Source organism: Stegostoma tigrinum, chromosome 34 (genome assembly GCF_030684315.1).
Source record: "Stegostoma tigrinum isolate sSteTig4 chromosome 34, sSteTig4.hap1, whole genome shotgun sequence".
Classification (NCBI taxonomy): domain Eukaryota; kingdom Metazoa; phylum Chordata; class Chondrichthyes; order Orectolobiformes; family Stegostomatidae; genus Stegostoma; species Stegostoma tigrinum.
The window spans coordinates 4426665-4445381 of NC_081387.1; the positions used below are offsets into that span (position 1 = coordinate 4426665).

At 42.3% G+C, this 18717-nt stretch overlaps 1 protein-coding gene across 2 annotated transcripts in view; it reads right to left on the reverse strand.

Annotated features, from left to right (window-relative positions):
* Positions 1 to 752: 752 nt before the first annotated feature.
* The window catches only part of LOC125446370 (zinc finger protein 271-like), a 94416-nt gene continuing 76451 nt past the window's right edge, over positions 753 to 18717 (reverse strand). Inside the window, exons 1-2 of one of the 2 annotated variants that reach the window (XM_048519889.2) lie at positions 10388 to 10543; positions 753 to 8664 (exon numbers count right to left, since the gene is read on the reverse strand). In XM_048519889.2, the coding sequence (XP_048375846.1) occupies positions 6774 to 8225 (1452 nt within the window). In that variant the 5' untranslated portion in view covers positions 8226 to 8664; positions 10388 to 10543 and the 3' untranslated portion in view covers positions 753 to 6773. Of the gene's footprint in view, positions 8665 to 10387; positions 10544 to 18717 lie in introns of those variants that run through there. The other variant, XM_059639654.1, reaches the window with a different exon arrangement.

Sequence of the window (18717 nt, forward strand, 5' to 3'; positions counted from 1 at the left end):
AGTCATCATGCTGTACAACACTCATGAGAACAGTTCAGAATACTCAAAATAAGTATATTCCTGCTATAAAGAGAAAGGAAGGAACTACAATCTGTGTTTAACTTGAAGTTTGCAGACTGCTGATAACATCTTTGCCTCTGCTCAGCTTGATCCTTTCTCTCATATTACATCTGTTTTCTCAGGTTCAGTTAGAAAAAAACAACTTCAGCATTTATTATCCAACGCCTTCTTAAAGGTAAAAGTCTCAGTGCACATTTTATTAGGTCCAGTCAGAAAACTAATAAGTTCTTTCAAACATTTAAAGCAGTAATACACAACTTTTTTGACTCTAGTCGACTAATTCATGGTCACGTAGATTTCTCCACTCACTGCTGCCTTCCTCTCTTCAATCAGCATTTTGTCCATTCACTACTCACACGAATTTCAGGGGCCATCTAAAATTGCATATTCAAGTACAAAAAGCCACGACGAAACATAAATTAAAATTAGTACACAAATTACTAAATTTAAGACTTTAGTCCAGGATGTAAGGCAGTGAGCAATTTTATTTGAGATAATAAGGTGTAGAGCTGGATGAACACAGCAGGCCAAGCAACATCATTAGTGCAGGCCTGCTGTGTTCATCCAGCTCTACACATTGTTATCTCGAATTCTTCAGCATCTGCAGTTCCTACTATCTCTGAAGCAATTTTATTTGCTGACACAGTGATTGCATGGACCAAAGGTGCATCCCTGCAGTTGCAATGGCAATATCAAGGGCAACAATGCAGCCTGAAAATATATCTTCAATCTTACGAAATCACCTAGTGGATGTTTAAACAGTGCATTGATGAAGAAGCCAATCAGATCACAGTGTACGACCTTGAATAAAACAGCTTCAATAGGTCATATATATTGTTTTGCTTCAGTTTTTGCTTACTTTAGTAAAATACCTTGACAAATATGCAATCACCACAAATACACAGGTTGTAGCCAATAGTTTATGCCAGTTTGTGTTGGTTTTATGAAAATAATCTGGTTGAAATTGATCATATTAGGGTTTTAAAATGTCAGTTACACTGATTAAATTGAAGTTTTGTGATCTTTAACACTGGTTTATTAAACATCAGCCCAGAATCTGGTACCAACCATATAAATAGCTTAGCTGGGAGTAATAAGAATATTGAGTTTTTGTCAATTGGATTCGTTTGATGTGGCTCTTCAAGTTACGCTTGAGGTTTTTGGATGTTCAAGCATCACCAGTCAGTTATATTCATTACTCCAGTCTACATACTTTGGCCAACAAGTTTATTTCATTTGTGTTTCAAGCAAGAAAAATAATTACAAATGGTTTAACATAGTCATAATTATATTATTACCTCAGGTGAGAGGCTTGAGTGATTTGTTAGTCACTCTGCCAGTTGTGATGACATACTCGAGCGTAGCATCGCTCCTTGAACGAAGTCATTCACAGAGTCACAGAGAAACTCTGAATACTGAGTCACTAGCCTACCTCACTCTGTTTCTCCCTCTCCTATCTCCAATTTATGTATCCTTCTCTATCATCTGTTTCACTGGTCAATTTCTCAAGCTTCAGGAAACTTGTTTTTTTCCAGAAATATTTGGAGCATTTTGAATTTTAAAGATTGTTCCCATGATGTAAAATGGCTGCTGCTCTCAAAGCTTTATTTACACATGGTGATATCAAATATCAAATAATGCAGTAAATCACAGTGTATGAACCAACTGATCTAAATACCCCCATTTTTGTAAAGAAAGCTAAATACATTGTATGCAGTATTATTTGCATATCTACATAGTGCATAAAGTTACCACACAAGCAAAAAATGATCTTTCTAGTCTGTGTACACACATGGCATATATAATTTTAAAATTTAAGTCTCCTTCTGATTGGTTAATGAGTTGTTTTTGGCTGTTCTTCCAGTGTCCACCATTTTTTCTCTATAGAATGTTTTCACTGTGACAAGTCATAGAGTTGTACAACATGGAAACAGAGACACTTTGGTGCAACTTGTCCATGCTGAGAGAACCAAAATTAATCTAGTCCCATTTTCCAGTATTTGGCCCATATCCCTCTGACCCCTTCCTATTTATATACCTATCCAGATGCCTTTTAAATGTTAAAATTGTACCAGCCTCCATCACTTTCTCTGGCAGCTCATTCCATGCACTCACTACCCTCTGTGTGAAAAAGTTGCCTCTTAGGTCCTTTTATAAATCTTTCCCCTCTCACCTTAAACCTCTACCCTCTGGTTTTGGACTCCGGTTTTGACCTTGACTATTCACCCTATCCATGCTCCTCATGATTTTATAAACTTCTGTAAGGTCACCTCTCAGCCTTGTTATTATTAAACACTTAACCAAGTGTTGTTGCTGTCTGCTGTGATGGAGCAGGTTCTTAAGTGATTTTTTAAAATTCATTCTTAGGATATTGATATTGTTGACTTGAACAGCATTTATTGCCCATCCCTAATTTCCCTTGTGTAAGTGGTGGTGAGCCATCTTTTTGCAATCGATTCTCTGCTGGTAGACACAAAATATAAATACAGGGGTGTTCCAGAACTTTCACCAAACCATACTGTAGAAACAGTGATATACTTCCAATTCAGAATGGTGTGTGGCTTGGAGAGGAAACTTATGGGTGGTTGTGTTCCCATTTATCTGCTGCCTTTCTCCTAGATGGTTGTGAATGTTTTTGGATATGGTGTATTATGCAGGCTGCTTTATCCAAGCTGTCAAGCTTCTTGAGCATTGTTGGGCCTGCAATCATCCAGGCAAATACAAATTATTCCATTACACTCCTGACTTGTGCCAACATTCCACAGTGACAATGTCGAGCATCATATGATCAGCCAACCAGTCATATAAGAAGACATGAATCCTTTAATATTGTTTGCACAATGTGCAATCAGGCATTGAAAAAATTAGAACAGGCTGGAACTTACTTTGTTCTTGTGTGATAACTTTCTTTGTGCACTATTTTGAGTAATTGCAAACAGTAGTTAGGAGAAGACCAGTAGAAAATTTTCCCTGATTCCTACTGACTCTAGTTTTACTAGCACTCTTTAATGAAACACTCTGTCAAAATGGCCTCGATGCCACCAGTTGCAGGTCAACGGCTGTGCTTGCTGTGATAAATCAAATTGTACACACTCCCATGCATGATAAGGGTGAAAATTCCTCTGTGTAGGTTCCAAGTTGACAAGTAAACTGATTTTGATCAACGTATTGAATATTTGCACTTTGACTCTCCAATTGTCAACAATGTGACAGCTTTATCAAACAAACTTTCCAATGCTTCATTTTGATCTTGTCACTTACTCCTCTTACAACTTCTGGCCTCAGTAATTTATCCAGTGGAAGAGTAGTCTGGGTGCAGTATGACATTAGATAATGATAACTTACTGTGTCTTAGTAAGTGAGATTCTCCACTCTAAGTTTGTTTTGAACACATCTCTTCCCTTGCTGTGTCAGCCTTTCCATTTGACTGGGGTTGTGCGGAGATCGTGAATTGAGGTAATTACCACAGATCATAATGTCAGGAATGTCATGACCTCTGAGGTTTTCTTTCAGAAAGTTCATTGATGTCAGCTGCTTTAAGTCTGCATCATTTGAATAGTAGACTGTGATGAAAAAGTCAGTTCCAGTGACATGAAGATCTGTACTCCAAGCTTCATCCATGGGCTTCTGGGAGCTCTTTACCTTGATTAGTTTCTTGTTGATTACAAACACTGCACTGGCTGATGTTGTCCTTCATTCAGTGGACAATAGGATACTTCTGTTCCTTCCTTAGACTAGACTCAATTCCTTGATGAATTGTGTGGAATGTGTTTCAGCATCTCTTTACAGATAATGACCCTGCTCCCTTTAAACAGGATGCCATGTTGGACAATCACCTTATCTTTGTCCAATGCTCTTACAGTAATAGGAGTGTCCTTGATAGTTTCAGACCATTATTAATCACAACCTCCTGTTATGTTTGAAGAGTTGCACCTTTTTGGATAGTCTGCTTGATTTAGCAAGATGTGTGTCAAATTCATTCAAATTTTTCCATTCAGAATCAGAAAACCTGAGTCTGATGCTAATCAGATAGAAAACTACCCATTTACCCGGACATGACTTTCTGGCCAAACATCTGATGCAGCATCAAATAAACTCCATTAGTGCAGGAATCCATACTCAGAGCAGTGAACACAATTAGTGAAGACATATGTCCTGTTTACAGCACTAGTCACCATAGATAAATGTCCAATGTGAACATTAGTAAACAGACAACTAGATCGGAGGTAAGGTGGGAAAGTGGGCAGCGTTAGTGAGGTAATCTCGTACAGTGGACGATGGGAAGGATGGTAGGTGTGAGGTGTGTAAACAGTTAGGTGTGTTGGGGAATTGTCAGGTTAACAGTTTAGGTTTAGGCTAATCAAGGCAGGTCATGTAATGTGATCAGGTTCAATGGGTTGGGAAGGTGAGTGCAAGGGTAGCCGTCAAGTGGTCAGCAGGAAGAGTGGGAGGTCAATGTTAGTGACTGGGGTTGCAGTTGTAAGATATTAGGAGTTAGATTTGTTTCCTCACTTGTCCACCATTTCCTGGGTAATTATTCAGGTGAGTAGTTGGAACTGTCTGAAGTCTCGGACTCTAACTCAGGGTTGGAGAAATTTTCAGAGCCAAGCAAAGGCCTGTCAGAAATTCAAGTTTCCTGAGCATGAGCAATTTCCATGGTGTCATTGCCTCCAACAAACTAGAAAGCTGAGTCAAGATCATGCTGTTTCTTCTAGTTGAGTAGAGTCATTGTCACAGAGTCATACAGCAGGAAAACAGACCCGTTGGTTCAACTCGTTCATACCAACCAGGTTTCCTAAATTAAACAAGTCCCATTTGCCTGTGTTTGGCCTATATCCCTCTAAACTTTTGCTAATCATTGACCTGTCCAAATTCTTTTAAATGTTGTAACTGTACTTGCATCCGCCACTTCCTCTGGCAATTCATTCCACATATAAGCCATCCTTTGTGTGAAAATGTTGCTCTTCAGATCCCTTTTAAATCTTTCTTCTCTCACTTTAAATTTATGCTCTGAAGTTTGGAATTTCGCTACCTGATGGACAAGACCTTTGCTATTCACCTTATGATTTTATAAACCTCCATAAGGTCACCCCTCAACCTCATATGCTTCAATGAACAAAATCCCAGCCCATCCAGCCTCTCCTTATAACTCAAACTCTCCAGTCCTGGTAACATTCTTCTGATTCTTTTCTGTGCCCTCTCCAATTTAATAGTACCCTTCGTACTGCACACGGTACTTCAAAAGTTGTCTAACTAACATCCTGTAAAAACACGACAGTCGCAATGTCCCAACTCCTATACTCAACAGTCTGAGCAATGAGGGCGTGTGCCAAATGTTGCCTTTACCACCCATATACCTGTGTTACAACTTTCAAGGAACTGTGCACCTGAATCCCTAGTTCTCTCTGTTCAACACAACTGTGTAAGTTCTGACCTTGTTCGTCTTACCAAAATGCTTCATCTTCATTTACCTAAATTAAACTCCATCTGCCACTCCCCGATCTTTCGGCCCAATTGATCAATATCCCTTTGTACTCTTACAATACTTTCTTCACTGTCAACTATACCACTAATTTTGGTGTCATCCACAAGCATACTAACCATGCTTCCTAAATTCTGATCCAAATCATCTATATAAACGATGAATAACAGTGGACCCAGCACTGAATCCTGCTGAATATCATTGGTCACAGGCCTCCAATTCAAAAAAACCCCACCACCACCACCCTCTGTTAAGCCAATTTTGTATTCAAATGGCAAGCTCTCCCTGAATCCCATGTGATCTAACTTTACTAACTAGTCTACCATGCAGAACCTTGTCAAAGACCTTGCTGCCCTCTGCCCCCCTCGTCTATCTTCTTGATCACATCATCAAAAAACACAATCAGGGATTGAGAGACACTGTTTCTCACATACAAAGCAACACTGACCATCCCTAAGAAGATTTCACACTCTACAATCATCAACTTCCTTCACAGAGAGTGTAGCTCTCAGCAAAATGTCAGTGAGGTTTATCTTCTTCCCTTGCTTGTACATCACTTCGAACTGATATCTCTGAAAGCAAAATCACATCCTTTGCAAATGCTTTGCTGGGGTAGTTGAGAAAGATGTTTTGAACTTGATTGTGGTTAGACTCCACCGACAGGCACTAGTTGAAAAGTTCACAAGCAATAACAATATCCCATTTATCTTTCTCAGTCTGTGCATTGTTGTTCAGTTTGTATTGACTGTCTGGATACAAACACAACGGGTTGCCCTCACTGCATGGGGGATTAGTCCAAGTCTGTGTCACTGACATCACACTGCAGGGTGGCTCCATTGTTGACGTCATAATCCCTCAGCACTGGTGAAAGCTGCTTCTGTGTCCCAGTCCCACTGAGTCTGTGTTCACAGTTCACTCTATGAGGACAGGCTGTGCAGAACTTTGTCAGGCAGTCCTCATATGATGTACTAGGAGATCCACCATCTGTGTGACAGCTTTCTTACAGACCTCACGCCATGATGGTTTCTCCCTGTTATGACTGTGTTGATAGACCAGGAGGTGCGTTAGTCATTCAAAAGGTTTGTCACAAACATCGCACCTGAAGAATTTCTCCCTCTGTAAATCCTGTGGTGGTTGATCACAAACCTTATATTTGCATAGTTACGTCCCTGTATGAATCGTCTGCAGGACCAGATGGTCCTATGAGCTCAAGACTAATTTTCTGCATATATCATGCATGAATGGTTTCTCCCATGTGAATGCGTTGGTGTCTGCGGAGACTATCTGATCGTGAGAATGATTTGTCACATATCTTACAGATGAATGGTTTCTCCCCTGTGTGAATACGTTGGTGTTTATGGAGGATCCCTGACTCAGAGAATGATTTGTCACACACCTTACACATAAATGGTTTCTCCCCTGTGTGGGTGCGTTTGTGTACACGGAGGTTTGATGACGATGAAAATGATTTACCACATACTTCACAAATAAATGGTTTTGTCCCTGTATGAATCCTCTGGTGTAATAGCAGGTTACATGACCTTGAAAACGATTTGTAACATATATCACACGTGAATGGTTTCTCCCCTGTGTGAACACGTTGGTGTCTGTGCAAGTACGATGAATCTGAGAATAATTTGTCACACATGTTGCACCTGAATGGTTTCTGTACCATGTGAATATGTCGATGTTTGTGGAGGGTTGATAATACCGAGAATGCTTTGTTACATACATCACATGTGAATGGTTTCTCCCCTGTGTGACTCCTCTGATGGAGCAAGAGTCTTGATGAGTCGGCGAATGATTTGTCACACACTTCACACTTGAATAGTTTCTCCCCTGTGTGAATCCGTTGGTGTGTGCGGAGGTTCCCTAACTGTGAGAATGATTTGTTGCACGCCTCACACCTGAATGGTTTCTCCCCTGTGTGAATGCGTTTGTGCGTGCGGAGGTTCTCTGACTGGGAGAAAGATTTGTTGCACACCTCACACATAAATGGTTTCTCCCCTGTGTGAATTCGCTGGTGTACACGGAGCTCCGATGAAGATGAGAATGATTTATTGCACACCTCGCATGTAAATGGTTTCTCCCCTGTGTGAATGCGTTGGTGTATGCGAAGATGCGACGAATTTGAGAATGCTTTGTTGCACACCTCACATGTGAATGGCTTCTCTCCTGTGTGTATGCGTTGGTGTACTTGGAGGCGCGATGATACTGAGAATGATTTGCCACACACCTTGCACATGAATGGTTTCTCACCTGTATGAATCCTCTGATGTAGTAGGAGTCTTGATGAGTCAGAGAATGATTTGTCACACACCTCACACTTAAACAGTTTCTCCCCAGTGTGGATGCGTTGGTGTCTCCAGAGATTCTCTGACCATGAGAATGCTTTGTCACATACCTTACATATGAATGGTCTCTCCTGAGTGTGAATGCGTTGGTGTTTATGAAGGGTTGATGCTGTCAAAAATGATTTTTTACACATTTTGCACGTGAATGGCTTTTCCCCAGTGTGAATGCGTAGGTGTTTGCATAGGGTTGATGAATCTGAGAATGATTTGCTACACTCTTTACATATAAATGGTTTCTCCCCTGTGTGAATGCGTTGGTGATTCACAAGCATCGATGACTTGGTAAAAGCTCGGTCACAAACCTCACACTTAAACGGTCTCTCTTCCATGTAGCTGTCTGTGTGTTAACAGTGTTTCTAACAGATGCACCTTATCCTATGAGCCCGCAGAATTCTCCTCCAACACCTCACACCTGAACAGCCTGCAGGGATGAATCACTGGGTCATGAGACTCAATGATGATTGAAGCTCTCACTGCTCTTAGAAACCAATCACACTTCTTTTCCAGCCTCACCCTGACCGGTTACCCACAGATAAACATTTGGGAAGGTTAGGGTCCACACCACTAATTTTCAGATCAGGTGATATGCTAAAGCTCCCCTCACGCAACTGATTTCCACATAATGATTTCACTCTCCAGTGTTGAGCAATGCTGCGATAGGACTGGATATCTTCCCACACTTAAGCAGTTGTTCCTTAATTGATTGTCAGAATCTATCTGGGTTGTCTGTCCTCTCTGAACTCTCTGGTGTTGTACAGGGAAATCCTTCTGTAAAACAGGAAAAGGAAACATGATTTCTTCCAACTCCCTCTCCTCCTTTACTGAAGAGGCTAACGCTTTTGATATACTTTCACATGGCAAGGGCTTCACTGCCTAGGCCAACAGTTATCACCCATTGTAGGAGCAAACTATTGCAGATTCCGGAATCTGTACCGAAAACAATAAATGCTGGAAATCACGGCAGGTCAAGGAGCATGCATGGAGAGACAGCAAGGTAAGATTTCCAGTCTAGATGACTCAGGTCTGCTGAAGAGTAATCTAGACTCTAAATGTTAGCTTGCACGCATGCACTGTCTCTCTCTTTCTCCCCATGGATGCAGCCTGATTCACTGTGATTTCCAGCATTTTTTGTTTTCAGTATTTATCACCCATCTTGAACTGCCCTGGAGAAGATGATGTTGAGCTGATTTCTTCAACAACTGCGCTGGGTTGGGGTGGGGTGAAGGGGGAGGGTTGGTGAGTTACACCCACAGTGCTGTTAGGAAGGGAGTACCAGGAATTTTCCTCACCTACAGTCAAGGCAGAGTGATGTAGTTCCAAGTCAGGATGGTCTGATGTTGGACCAGAATTCCCAGGTTTTTTTGTGTTGACATCTATCTGTTACCCTTGTTTTTCCCGTTGTCAGAGGCCAGATTTGAAAGGTGCTGTTGACGTAGCCATGGTGAGCTACTGAAGGCTATTTTGTAGATGGCAGAACTGCTGCTGGTGTGTACTGTGATGAAGGGAGTGAATGTTGATGGAGTTGGATGGCTGCCTTGTCCTGGATGGTGTCAAGCTTCTTGAGTACTGGTGAGGTGACGCTCAGCTAAGCAAGTTGAGACTATGCCATCACACTCCTAACTTGTGCCTTGTAGATGGGGGACAGGCTTTTGGGACTCAAGGTGTGTTATTTGTTTCAGAATTCCTGGCCCCTAACCTGCGGTTGGGGCCACAGTATTTATATGGCTGGTTTAAATCTGTTTCTGGTCAATTGTTACACCCAGAACACTGACAGTGAGATTTCAACATCATGGGAAAATGGTTAGTTTTTCTTCCCCTCGGTTCCCCTCCCTCTGACAGGGCAACCCAACCTCAGTGCCTCCCTCTGAGCGTGCAGACCTTCCTCAGTGGCAACCGCACATGCAGCTCTCCTTCAGTACTGCTCTTCCGACAGTGCAGCTCTTTCATTAAAGATTTATGACAGTCCAGTCATAATGATGACTGTCCAGCTCTACCTCCGTTACCCGCTTCTAACAGTCCAGCTATCCCTCAGTTAGCCCTTTATGACAGTTCAGCTCTTGCTTCCCTTTCACAAGCTTGAGGAAACTCATATAAATCCAGAAATAATTGGATTGGTTTTGAGATATGTCACTCAGAGAACCAAACAATTATCAGTTTTATCGTCTTTATCCTCCGCAATTAATTCTGCACAAATGCAAGTCTGGCTTTCTTTTCTGGGGATGTCACAGAGGCAGGATGTTTGGAGGTCTTGGAAGGCTTCAAAAGGCAGGAAATATCCAGATCCATCAACACAGAATTCACATACCATTCACAGTTCACAAGTTGACAAACAGAATACATGTAAAACACAAGAACAGGAATCCAGGAAGATTCCTCAGACACTCTGCACCTCCCTGATAATTACACTGCACCTTCTCATATTCATGAATGAGCCATAAGCAAAACACAGCCTGAAAATTAAAGGGGAAAAGTTTCCAATAAACACACTCACCAGTCAAGCAGTTCAGCACAAAGCACTGAGTGAACATAAGGGACATTTCCACCCCTGATTACCCCCAGGATAGTCAGACTGCCTGAAGATTGGTGTGGATATTATGGGATACAATTTGTACAAAAGCTGCTCCTTCCCTCACCATCTCCTCACTTGGTTTTCAGTCCCTATAGGAAGTGAACCAGCTCTGGAAGAGGAAGAGGAGACAATGGGCAGAGTGGGTGGGCTCTGTGATTGAGATCTCTCACAGTTAATCCAAATATTTCTGCAGCAACACTAATTTCTTGAAGCTTGGGAAACTGACCGGTGAAATGGGGCTGACTTTGAGCAGCAGATCAGGTGGAGATTTAAACTTGTCATTGTCTCATCTGAATAAAACCTCACTTATTGTAGCTGCTGACTCGGTTCCCCTGGTAAATGTTTAACAGAAATTTCTAGTGTGAGAATAGCATTCTTCATCCTCAGAGGCTTTAGTCAAACAATGCTGATTAAACCAATGTAAACTCACAGTGACAATCTGAGGTCTTTGTTGCCTATTTGTCAAGAAGTTTCAGAAAAGCAACCATATTTTTACAAATTCGATCAACTACACAGGTTTCATTTAAAGGTTAACACACAATGTCTTCACTCATTTCACAACATGTCTGTGTTCAAATAAATTGTTGGTGATATTTGTACAGGGAGCGATGAGCCAGAGAAAACTTTTGCACGGACCCGACAAGTGCGTGAATGCATTGTCATGGAATACTCCATGTGGAGTTGGACTCAAACCCAAAACCTTGTTGTCTGAGTCAGATGAGCCCACTGCAGGAATTGAGCACAAAATCTCTTAGCTGGGACTGAGGGGTGGAAGAGATTACAGAAATAGTGAGAGGTGAGACTGTGGAGGAATTTGAAAACAAGTTCAAAATCTTCAGTGAAGCCAACACTGAGCTTTCCTGGGAAGAGTGGGTTATTCCTCAAGTTTGATTCATGATACAGTGTTCAAGCTGTGTCTTAAAAATAGAACTTTCCTGAGTGAATGAAAGCAGAATGGTGCATTGGTAGGACTGACTGAAGACAATTCCCTGAGATGTCTACTCCAGCTGACACCAGGGACTACACCACCTTTCACAGTTTCAAGAACCTAGACACAAAGACGGTATTAACATCTGCAGCACCAACTAGTTATCACTTTACTGAAATCAAACCTAATGGCTGTCGTTTTCACAAAGGTTAAAGCATTTTATATGCAGCCTTGAGACTTAACCCCTTAGATACTGAATCAAATATAACAGTAATAAGCTATGGCTTGTTTAGCAACCTCATGTCTGAGTAAGATGATTCTGGGTTCAATTTTACTCCAGAGGCTTGAGCACTGAGCCTGACATTCCTGTGATGTACTGAGGGAATGCTGCACTGTCAGATCTTTCAGATGAGTTAAACCGAAATTCTGTCTTTGCTCAAGTTAACACGACACCACAGAAAAGCAGGGGAGCTATCAGCGATGCCCTCAGCAAGATGTGTCCTACAATCAGTGTCACTAAAACTGATTGTCCGATCATTGACACATAGCTGGTTTTGGGAGTTTAAATTGTCTGCCATGTTCCAACATGACAAAAAGTGACTGCATTTTAAATAAATACTCAATTGTCACTGTCAGTGAAGTGCTTTCAGATGCACTGAGCACTGAAGCTGATATATAAATGCAAATCTTCCTTTTTGAAGAAAATATACTTTGTATGAATGGGAAATTGTACATCCCATGGGGGGAGAATATATATAGTGATATTGCCCAATTGTGCATAGCACTCTTATTGCAGGCTGGAGGATGATTAAAACTGTTAAAATTGAGATAGATGTCTGACAATAAACCGAAAGGTGACAGAGCCAAGGCAGGCATTGAGTTAAGGTGCAGATCTGACATGATCTAACTGAATGGTGTAACAGGTTCAGGACATTACTCTCATTCCAACATTCCTTAAATTCCTCTTGATTGTACTCTTCACTCTCAGCTCCAACAACAATTGGTCAGTGTCATCCTCTTCAGCTCCAGTTAACCTTCTGACCCCATACCCTCTCCACCATGAAGATATGTTCCCCTTTGTAACATCACCTATTTCCAACTACACCATTCCAAGTTTAGTCCATCTGTTGAAATCCTCATCCATGCTATTGTTATTTCGAGACTAGAGTAGACCACTACAATGCTCTCCTGCTCAATATCCTATTTTCCATCTTCCATAAACTTCAGCTCAGCTAAAACTCTGAACTCCCTATCCTAATTCACACACTTATCACTCCTGGGATCACTGAACTGCACTGGTTCCCATTCCCCCAGTGCCTCCAATTTAAAATTCTCATGTTCCAGTACAAATTGCCAAATGGCCTCTCCACCTCCTTGTCTCTGTCACATCTAGACCCTTTACACTTGGAGTTCTCCACAGAAGCATTGCACAGTCCTTTACTCTCTTTACTCAGAGAGTAGTAAGGGTATGGAATGCTTTGCCTGCAACGGTAGTAGATTCGCCAACTTTAAGTACATTTAAATCGTCATTGGACAAGCATATGGACGTACATGGAATAGTGTAGGTTAGATGGGCTTCAGATTGGTATGACAGGTCGCACAACATCGAGGGCCGAAGGGCCTGTACTGTGCTGTAATGTTCTATGTTCTATGTTCGATAAGGGATTTTCTTGGCCTCATGTGCTGCTGATGGACAGAACAGATCTCATTGCACAACAGCAACACAGTGACAGGAACTGCCTTGCAGTCTACAACTTTTAATTGACTTGCAAAGATCTCTGATATATATATATATTTTACAGTAGGATGTGTGGTCATCCCTCATTGCCCTTCTGAAGATGGTGGTGAATGCCCTCATGACCCTCTGCAGTCCAAAGTGCTGCAGTGAAATCTTGCTGTTATTTTACAGGAAGCTGAATTGACACAGCTGATTTGGTTTTGGATCATCTTGTCAATGGTGATCTTTTGAGAGAGGAGGATGTTAAGTTATTGGAACCTCTTGACATATTCTGGAGTCTCTACTTCAACATAAACAGAATTTGGAATATTTGACTGTCCAGTTGTGAGTAGATATTAGTTCTGTTTTAATTCATTTTATAGGATGTGGGCATTGCTGACTGGCCAGCATTTATTTTTTGTCCCTAATTGCCCTTGAGATGGTGGTGAGCTACTGCAGGTTGTCCCATAATGCCATTAGGGAGGGAATTCCAGGATTTTGACTCAGTGACAGTGAAGGAATGGCGATATAGTTCCACGTCAGGATGGTGACTGGCTTGGAGGGGAACTTGAAGGTAGTGGCGTCCCATATATCTGCTGCCCTTGTCCTTCTAGATGGAAGAGATTGTGGGTTTGGAAGGTTCTGTCTGAGGATCTTTGGTGAATTTTTGCAGTGCATCTTACAGATAGTGCACATTGCTGATACTGAGCGTTGGTGGTGGAGAGGATGGGTGCTTGTGGATGTAATGCCAATCAAGTGGGCTGTTTTGTCATGGATGGTGCAAAGCGTCTTGAAAGTTGTTGGGGCTGCAGTCATCCAGGCAAATAGGTGTGTATTCCATCACACTCCTGACTTGTGCCTTGTAGATGGTGGACAGGCTTTGAAGATTCATGAAGTGTGTTACTCGCCACAGTATTCCTAGCCTCTGACCTCCTCTTGTCGCTGTTGTGTTTATGTGCAGAATTCAGTTGGCTTTCTGGTCAATGATTACCCCGGGTGTGATAGTGACAGGTTCAATGATTGTAATACCATTGAATATCAAGTGATGGTGGTTAGATTGTCTCTCAATGGTGATAGTCTTATTTATGTGTCACAAATGTTATTTGCCACTTGTCAGCACAAGTCTGGATATTGTCCAGATTTTGTTGCATTTGGCCAAGGACTGCTTCAGTATCTGAGGAGCCACAAATGGTGCTGAACATTGTACAATCATCAGTGAAGATTTTCTGGCCTTATGATGGAAGGAAGGTCATTGATGAAGCACCTGAAGATGGTTGAGCTGAGGACACTACCCTGAGAAACTCCTGCAAAGGTGTCCTGAAGCTGAGTTGATTGGCCTCCAACAACCACAATCATCTTCCTCCCTATCAGGTAGACTCTAACCATTGGAGAGTTTTCCCCTGGATTCCCACTGATTCCATTTTTGCCAGGGTTCCTTGATACCACACTCAGTCAAACGCAACCTTGATGTCAAGAGCTGTCGCTCTCACCACACCTTTGGAATTCAGCTCTTTTGTCCATGTTTGAGCCAAGGCTGTAACAAGGTCAGGAGCTGAGTGGTCCTGGCGGAATCCAAACTGGGTGTCACTGAGCAGGTTATTGCTGAGCAGGTGCTACTTGATAACACTGTTGATGAACTTTTTCACTTTAAGGATAATATGGAAGTGCCCATGTTAGACTGGGATGGACAAAGTCAGAAATCACATGACACCAGGTTATAGTCCAACAGGTTTATTTGAAATTACAACCTTTTGAGCTCTGCTTCTTCACCTGATAAAGGTGTTTTATGACTTCTCACTTTACTGATTGATGATCGAGAGTAAACTGATGGGGACAGTCTTTGGCTGGGTTGGATTTCTTATGCGTTCTATGTACAGGATATTCTTGGGCAAATTTCCACATTGTCGGGTAAATGCCAGTGTTGTAACTGCACTGAAACAGCTTGGCTAGGAGAATGGCAAAATCTGAAGCACAAGTCTGTGGTACTATTGCCAGAATGTTGACAGGGCTTGAAGTCTTTGCAGTATTGAGTGCTTATAACTATTTCTTGATATCACATGCGGTGAATCAAATTGACTGAAGGCTGGTATCTGTAACGCTGGGGACGACTGGAGGAAGCCGAGGTGGATCATCCATCTTTTGCACTGGTGCACTAGGCTCTCCCATCATTGAGGGTGGGGATACTTGTGGAGACTCCTTCTCCAGTAAGTTGTTTAATCGCCTACAACCACTCACGAATGGAAGTGGCAGGGCCGCAGAGCTTAGATCTGGTCTGTTGATTGTGGGATTGCTTAGCTCTGTCTATCACTTGCTGCTTATGCTGTTTGACATGCAAGTAGTCCTGATTGGTGGTTTCACCAGGTTGAAACCTCACCTTCAGGTATGTCCACAGCTGTTCCTGACATGCCCTGCTGCACTCTTCATTGAATCAGGGTTGATCCCCTGGCTTGATGGTAATGGTTGAGCGGGGGATATGCCAGCCATGAGGTTACAGATTGTGCTGGAGTATAACTCCACTGCTGTTGATGGCTCCCAGCACCTCATGGATGCCCAGTCTTGAGCTGGCAACATTCCAGGACAGGCCAAGATCAAGGTCTCTGTTGCCTATTTGTCAAGAAGTTTTAGAAAAGCAACCATATTTTTACAAATTCGATCAATTACACCAGTTTCATTTGAAGGTTAACACATATGTCTTCACTCATTTCACAACATGTCTGTGTTCAAATCAGGCCAAGATCATTGCACATAGAATTGAAAAGATCAAGAGAGGTCTGAAAATCGGCTGCAGAGTGGACAGTGATACTGAGCCACCTGTAAACTGTAGATCGTATGTATATATGGTGATTAGTTTAGTTTTGACAGGGAGGGGACGGAGGTAAATAGCTTTCCTACCGAGACAATGTTTCATACTGACACCAGATGGCAGTTCATCTTTGGTGTAGAGAATACTTACTGTCAGGTAGATTGTAAATAGAATGGGGACTTATCACACAGCCCTCTTGCCTGACAGTAATCCTGATTTTGTAGGGTTCTGTTTCAGATCTCCCACACAAGACAGTTATAGTCATGTTATCATGAAGCACTTACAGGATTGGAATGGAGTCATCAGTTCACAATGTGCACAGCCCCATGATTTACAGAGTTTAATACTTTGGTCACATCAATTCATATAATGAAGAATTCCTGGTGTTATTCTCAATGTCTATCTTGGGTTTGTCTGGCAAAAATGACCATGTCGGCGGTTCCTCAAGAAGATCTAAACTCAAGTCGATGTTCTAAGTGCTGCCTGAATCACTTGATCCATGTAGGGAGCCTGCTGCTACTGCACAGATCATCGACTTGTTTGATCAGTGATGAACATCTTCCCAGTACTAAGACATCACAAGGTTCATATTCCATAAGGAAGGAGATCAGTGTCTCAGCATGAAACAGTTGACCGAAGACAGGAATTCCAGGAACAGCTTATGACCAATCTGTAAATCTTCACACATCCAACTCAATTCTCAACAGTGGGATCAATATAAAGTGGGCTGGACTGATCTCCAGGCGATTGGGTCGAAGCATCATCATCAGGACTGGCTCAGTGAAAATGACGTTCAAATATGTGACCTCCTGGAATAAAAACGATTAGCCTTCTTTGCTGGATAGAATAATCCAAAGTCACAACTAAAGGAAGTAACATTTCAACAAGGTTTTTGAAGACTTTAGGATCATCTACAAACTGAGGTCAAATGTAAACGATCCTCTTCATTCACAGGATGATGTTTTGTTTCTTTAGGGCGACAATTCTGACCGTTAACACGAGAAAAAAACCAAACATGAATCCACAGAGTTAGCTCTTACCCTCCAGTCTATCTCAAGGGTCATGAGGTATAATTTATAAGTGAGTCACCATCGATAGGAAAACTGCAAACAACACTCAAACAGATGAGAAACAACAAAGCCTGCAGTTCATGTGGTATTCAAGCTGAGGGTTACAAAGGTCCTAGTTTACATGAAGACTGCTTGAAATCTAATGGATTTGGCAGGAAAAAGAATCCCACCCCAGACTTCAGGGATTGAACAACTATAGTGGTATTCAATGAAAGGAGATAAATTACGCTGCAGAAACTATGGAAGTATTTCCGTCCAGTACAGACTGTAGTGCATCTCTGTGATGGCGGCGGAGTAGGATGTTCCTGTCACAGTTCCTCTGCTCTGCCTTCGTTTTCCCTCCTTTTTCCTGCCTATTTTCTTCTACTCTCCCCTCAGAGGCGAATACTGTAGCAAGCCCCCAGAGCACCCAGCCCTGAAACAGCACATGGGTTACAAGTCCTTGAAAGCAGGGTGTCCTGGAACACCGTGAGCCGTGAGCTCTGCAGCAGCTGCGAGCCCTGGAGAAGCATGGGGAAGAGCCCGAGAGCAGCACGTTAGGAAGGAGCCCCGGAGCATCGCGCAAGCAGTGAGTCCTGGAGGCTGGTGCTGAGATTGGAAGTAGGCAGCCTGAGACGAGCTGGAGAAGGCAGCCTGAGGTGGCTGACGGTGAGACCAAGAGCAGACAGCCCTGGCGATCTGTGGCAAGAGCGAGAACAGGCAGCCCAAGGAGACGGAGGGGCAGAATCCCCAGAGCGACAGAGAGGCCGCATCCCCGAGGCATGAGGTGTGAATCCCAGCACAGCGCGACTTCGCTGGATGCTACTGCATGCCGGTGAGGAGTAGACTGGAAGCTGGAGCGATGCACAATATTTGCTGGACTGAAACCTGGCACCATGTATTAAGCTGCTGTTATCGGACTGTCATTTAAAACCCTTTCATTATGTTCTAACTATTTCTGTAAGTAATGCTTATGCTTTCCTTTAATCGTCTTTGTATAAGAACACTGTTTCTTACTGTGTAAGATTTGTATGAGGTACTTGTACCTAAGATGGCGTCATTAAAAGCCATTGTAAAATATTTCATTGTACTCCTATACTTCTGTATTGTAGTGCAAGTGACAATAAAAGATATTCTATTCTATTCTGAATACACGTTTTTCTGAATCACCTGTGGGTGATCTGGTCCTGTGGGTGAGAAAATCCTCCCAGAGACAAAATGACAGGAACTTGTATACTTCCTGAAGTATCTTCTTGTGAATATTTGGAGAGGTGTTCCCAGGTTAAACTGTCTTTTTGAAACAATGGAAGCAAGTGATCCAGCTCCAAGTCCTTGTGGAGACTTCAGTATACGGTGAGGGACGGGGAATAAGTGAAACAATTCTGACACACATCGCACTGGAAGGGTTTGTCTCCTGTATGTGTTTCCTTTTAGTCCAAGAGGTCCAACAACTGTGTGAAGGCTTTATAGCAGAATTCACTCTGATTGGATTTCTCTCCTGTGTGAGTGCATTTGTGTTTGCGAAGTATTGATAATTGTGAAAATGACTTGTTACACAACTCACATGAGATTGTTTTCTCCCCTGTGTGAATGAGCTGATGTTTCCTAAGGTTTGATGGTGTTGACAATGATTTTTTTCACACATTGCACAGGTACATTTCCTCTCTGGTGTGTACATGTTGGTGCATGAGGTATTGTGTTGAATTTGAGAATGATTTATTGCATACTTGACATGTGAATGCCTTCTCCCCAGTG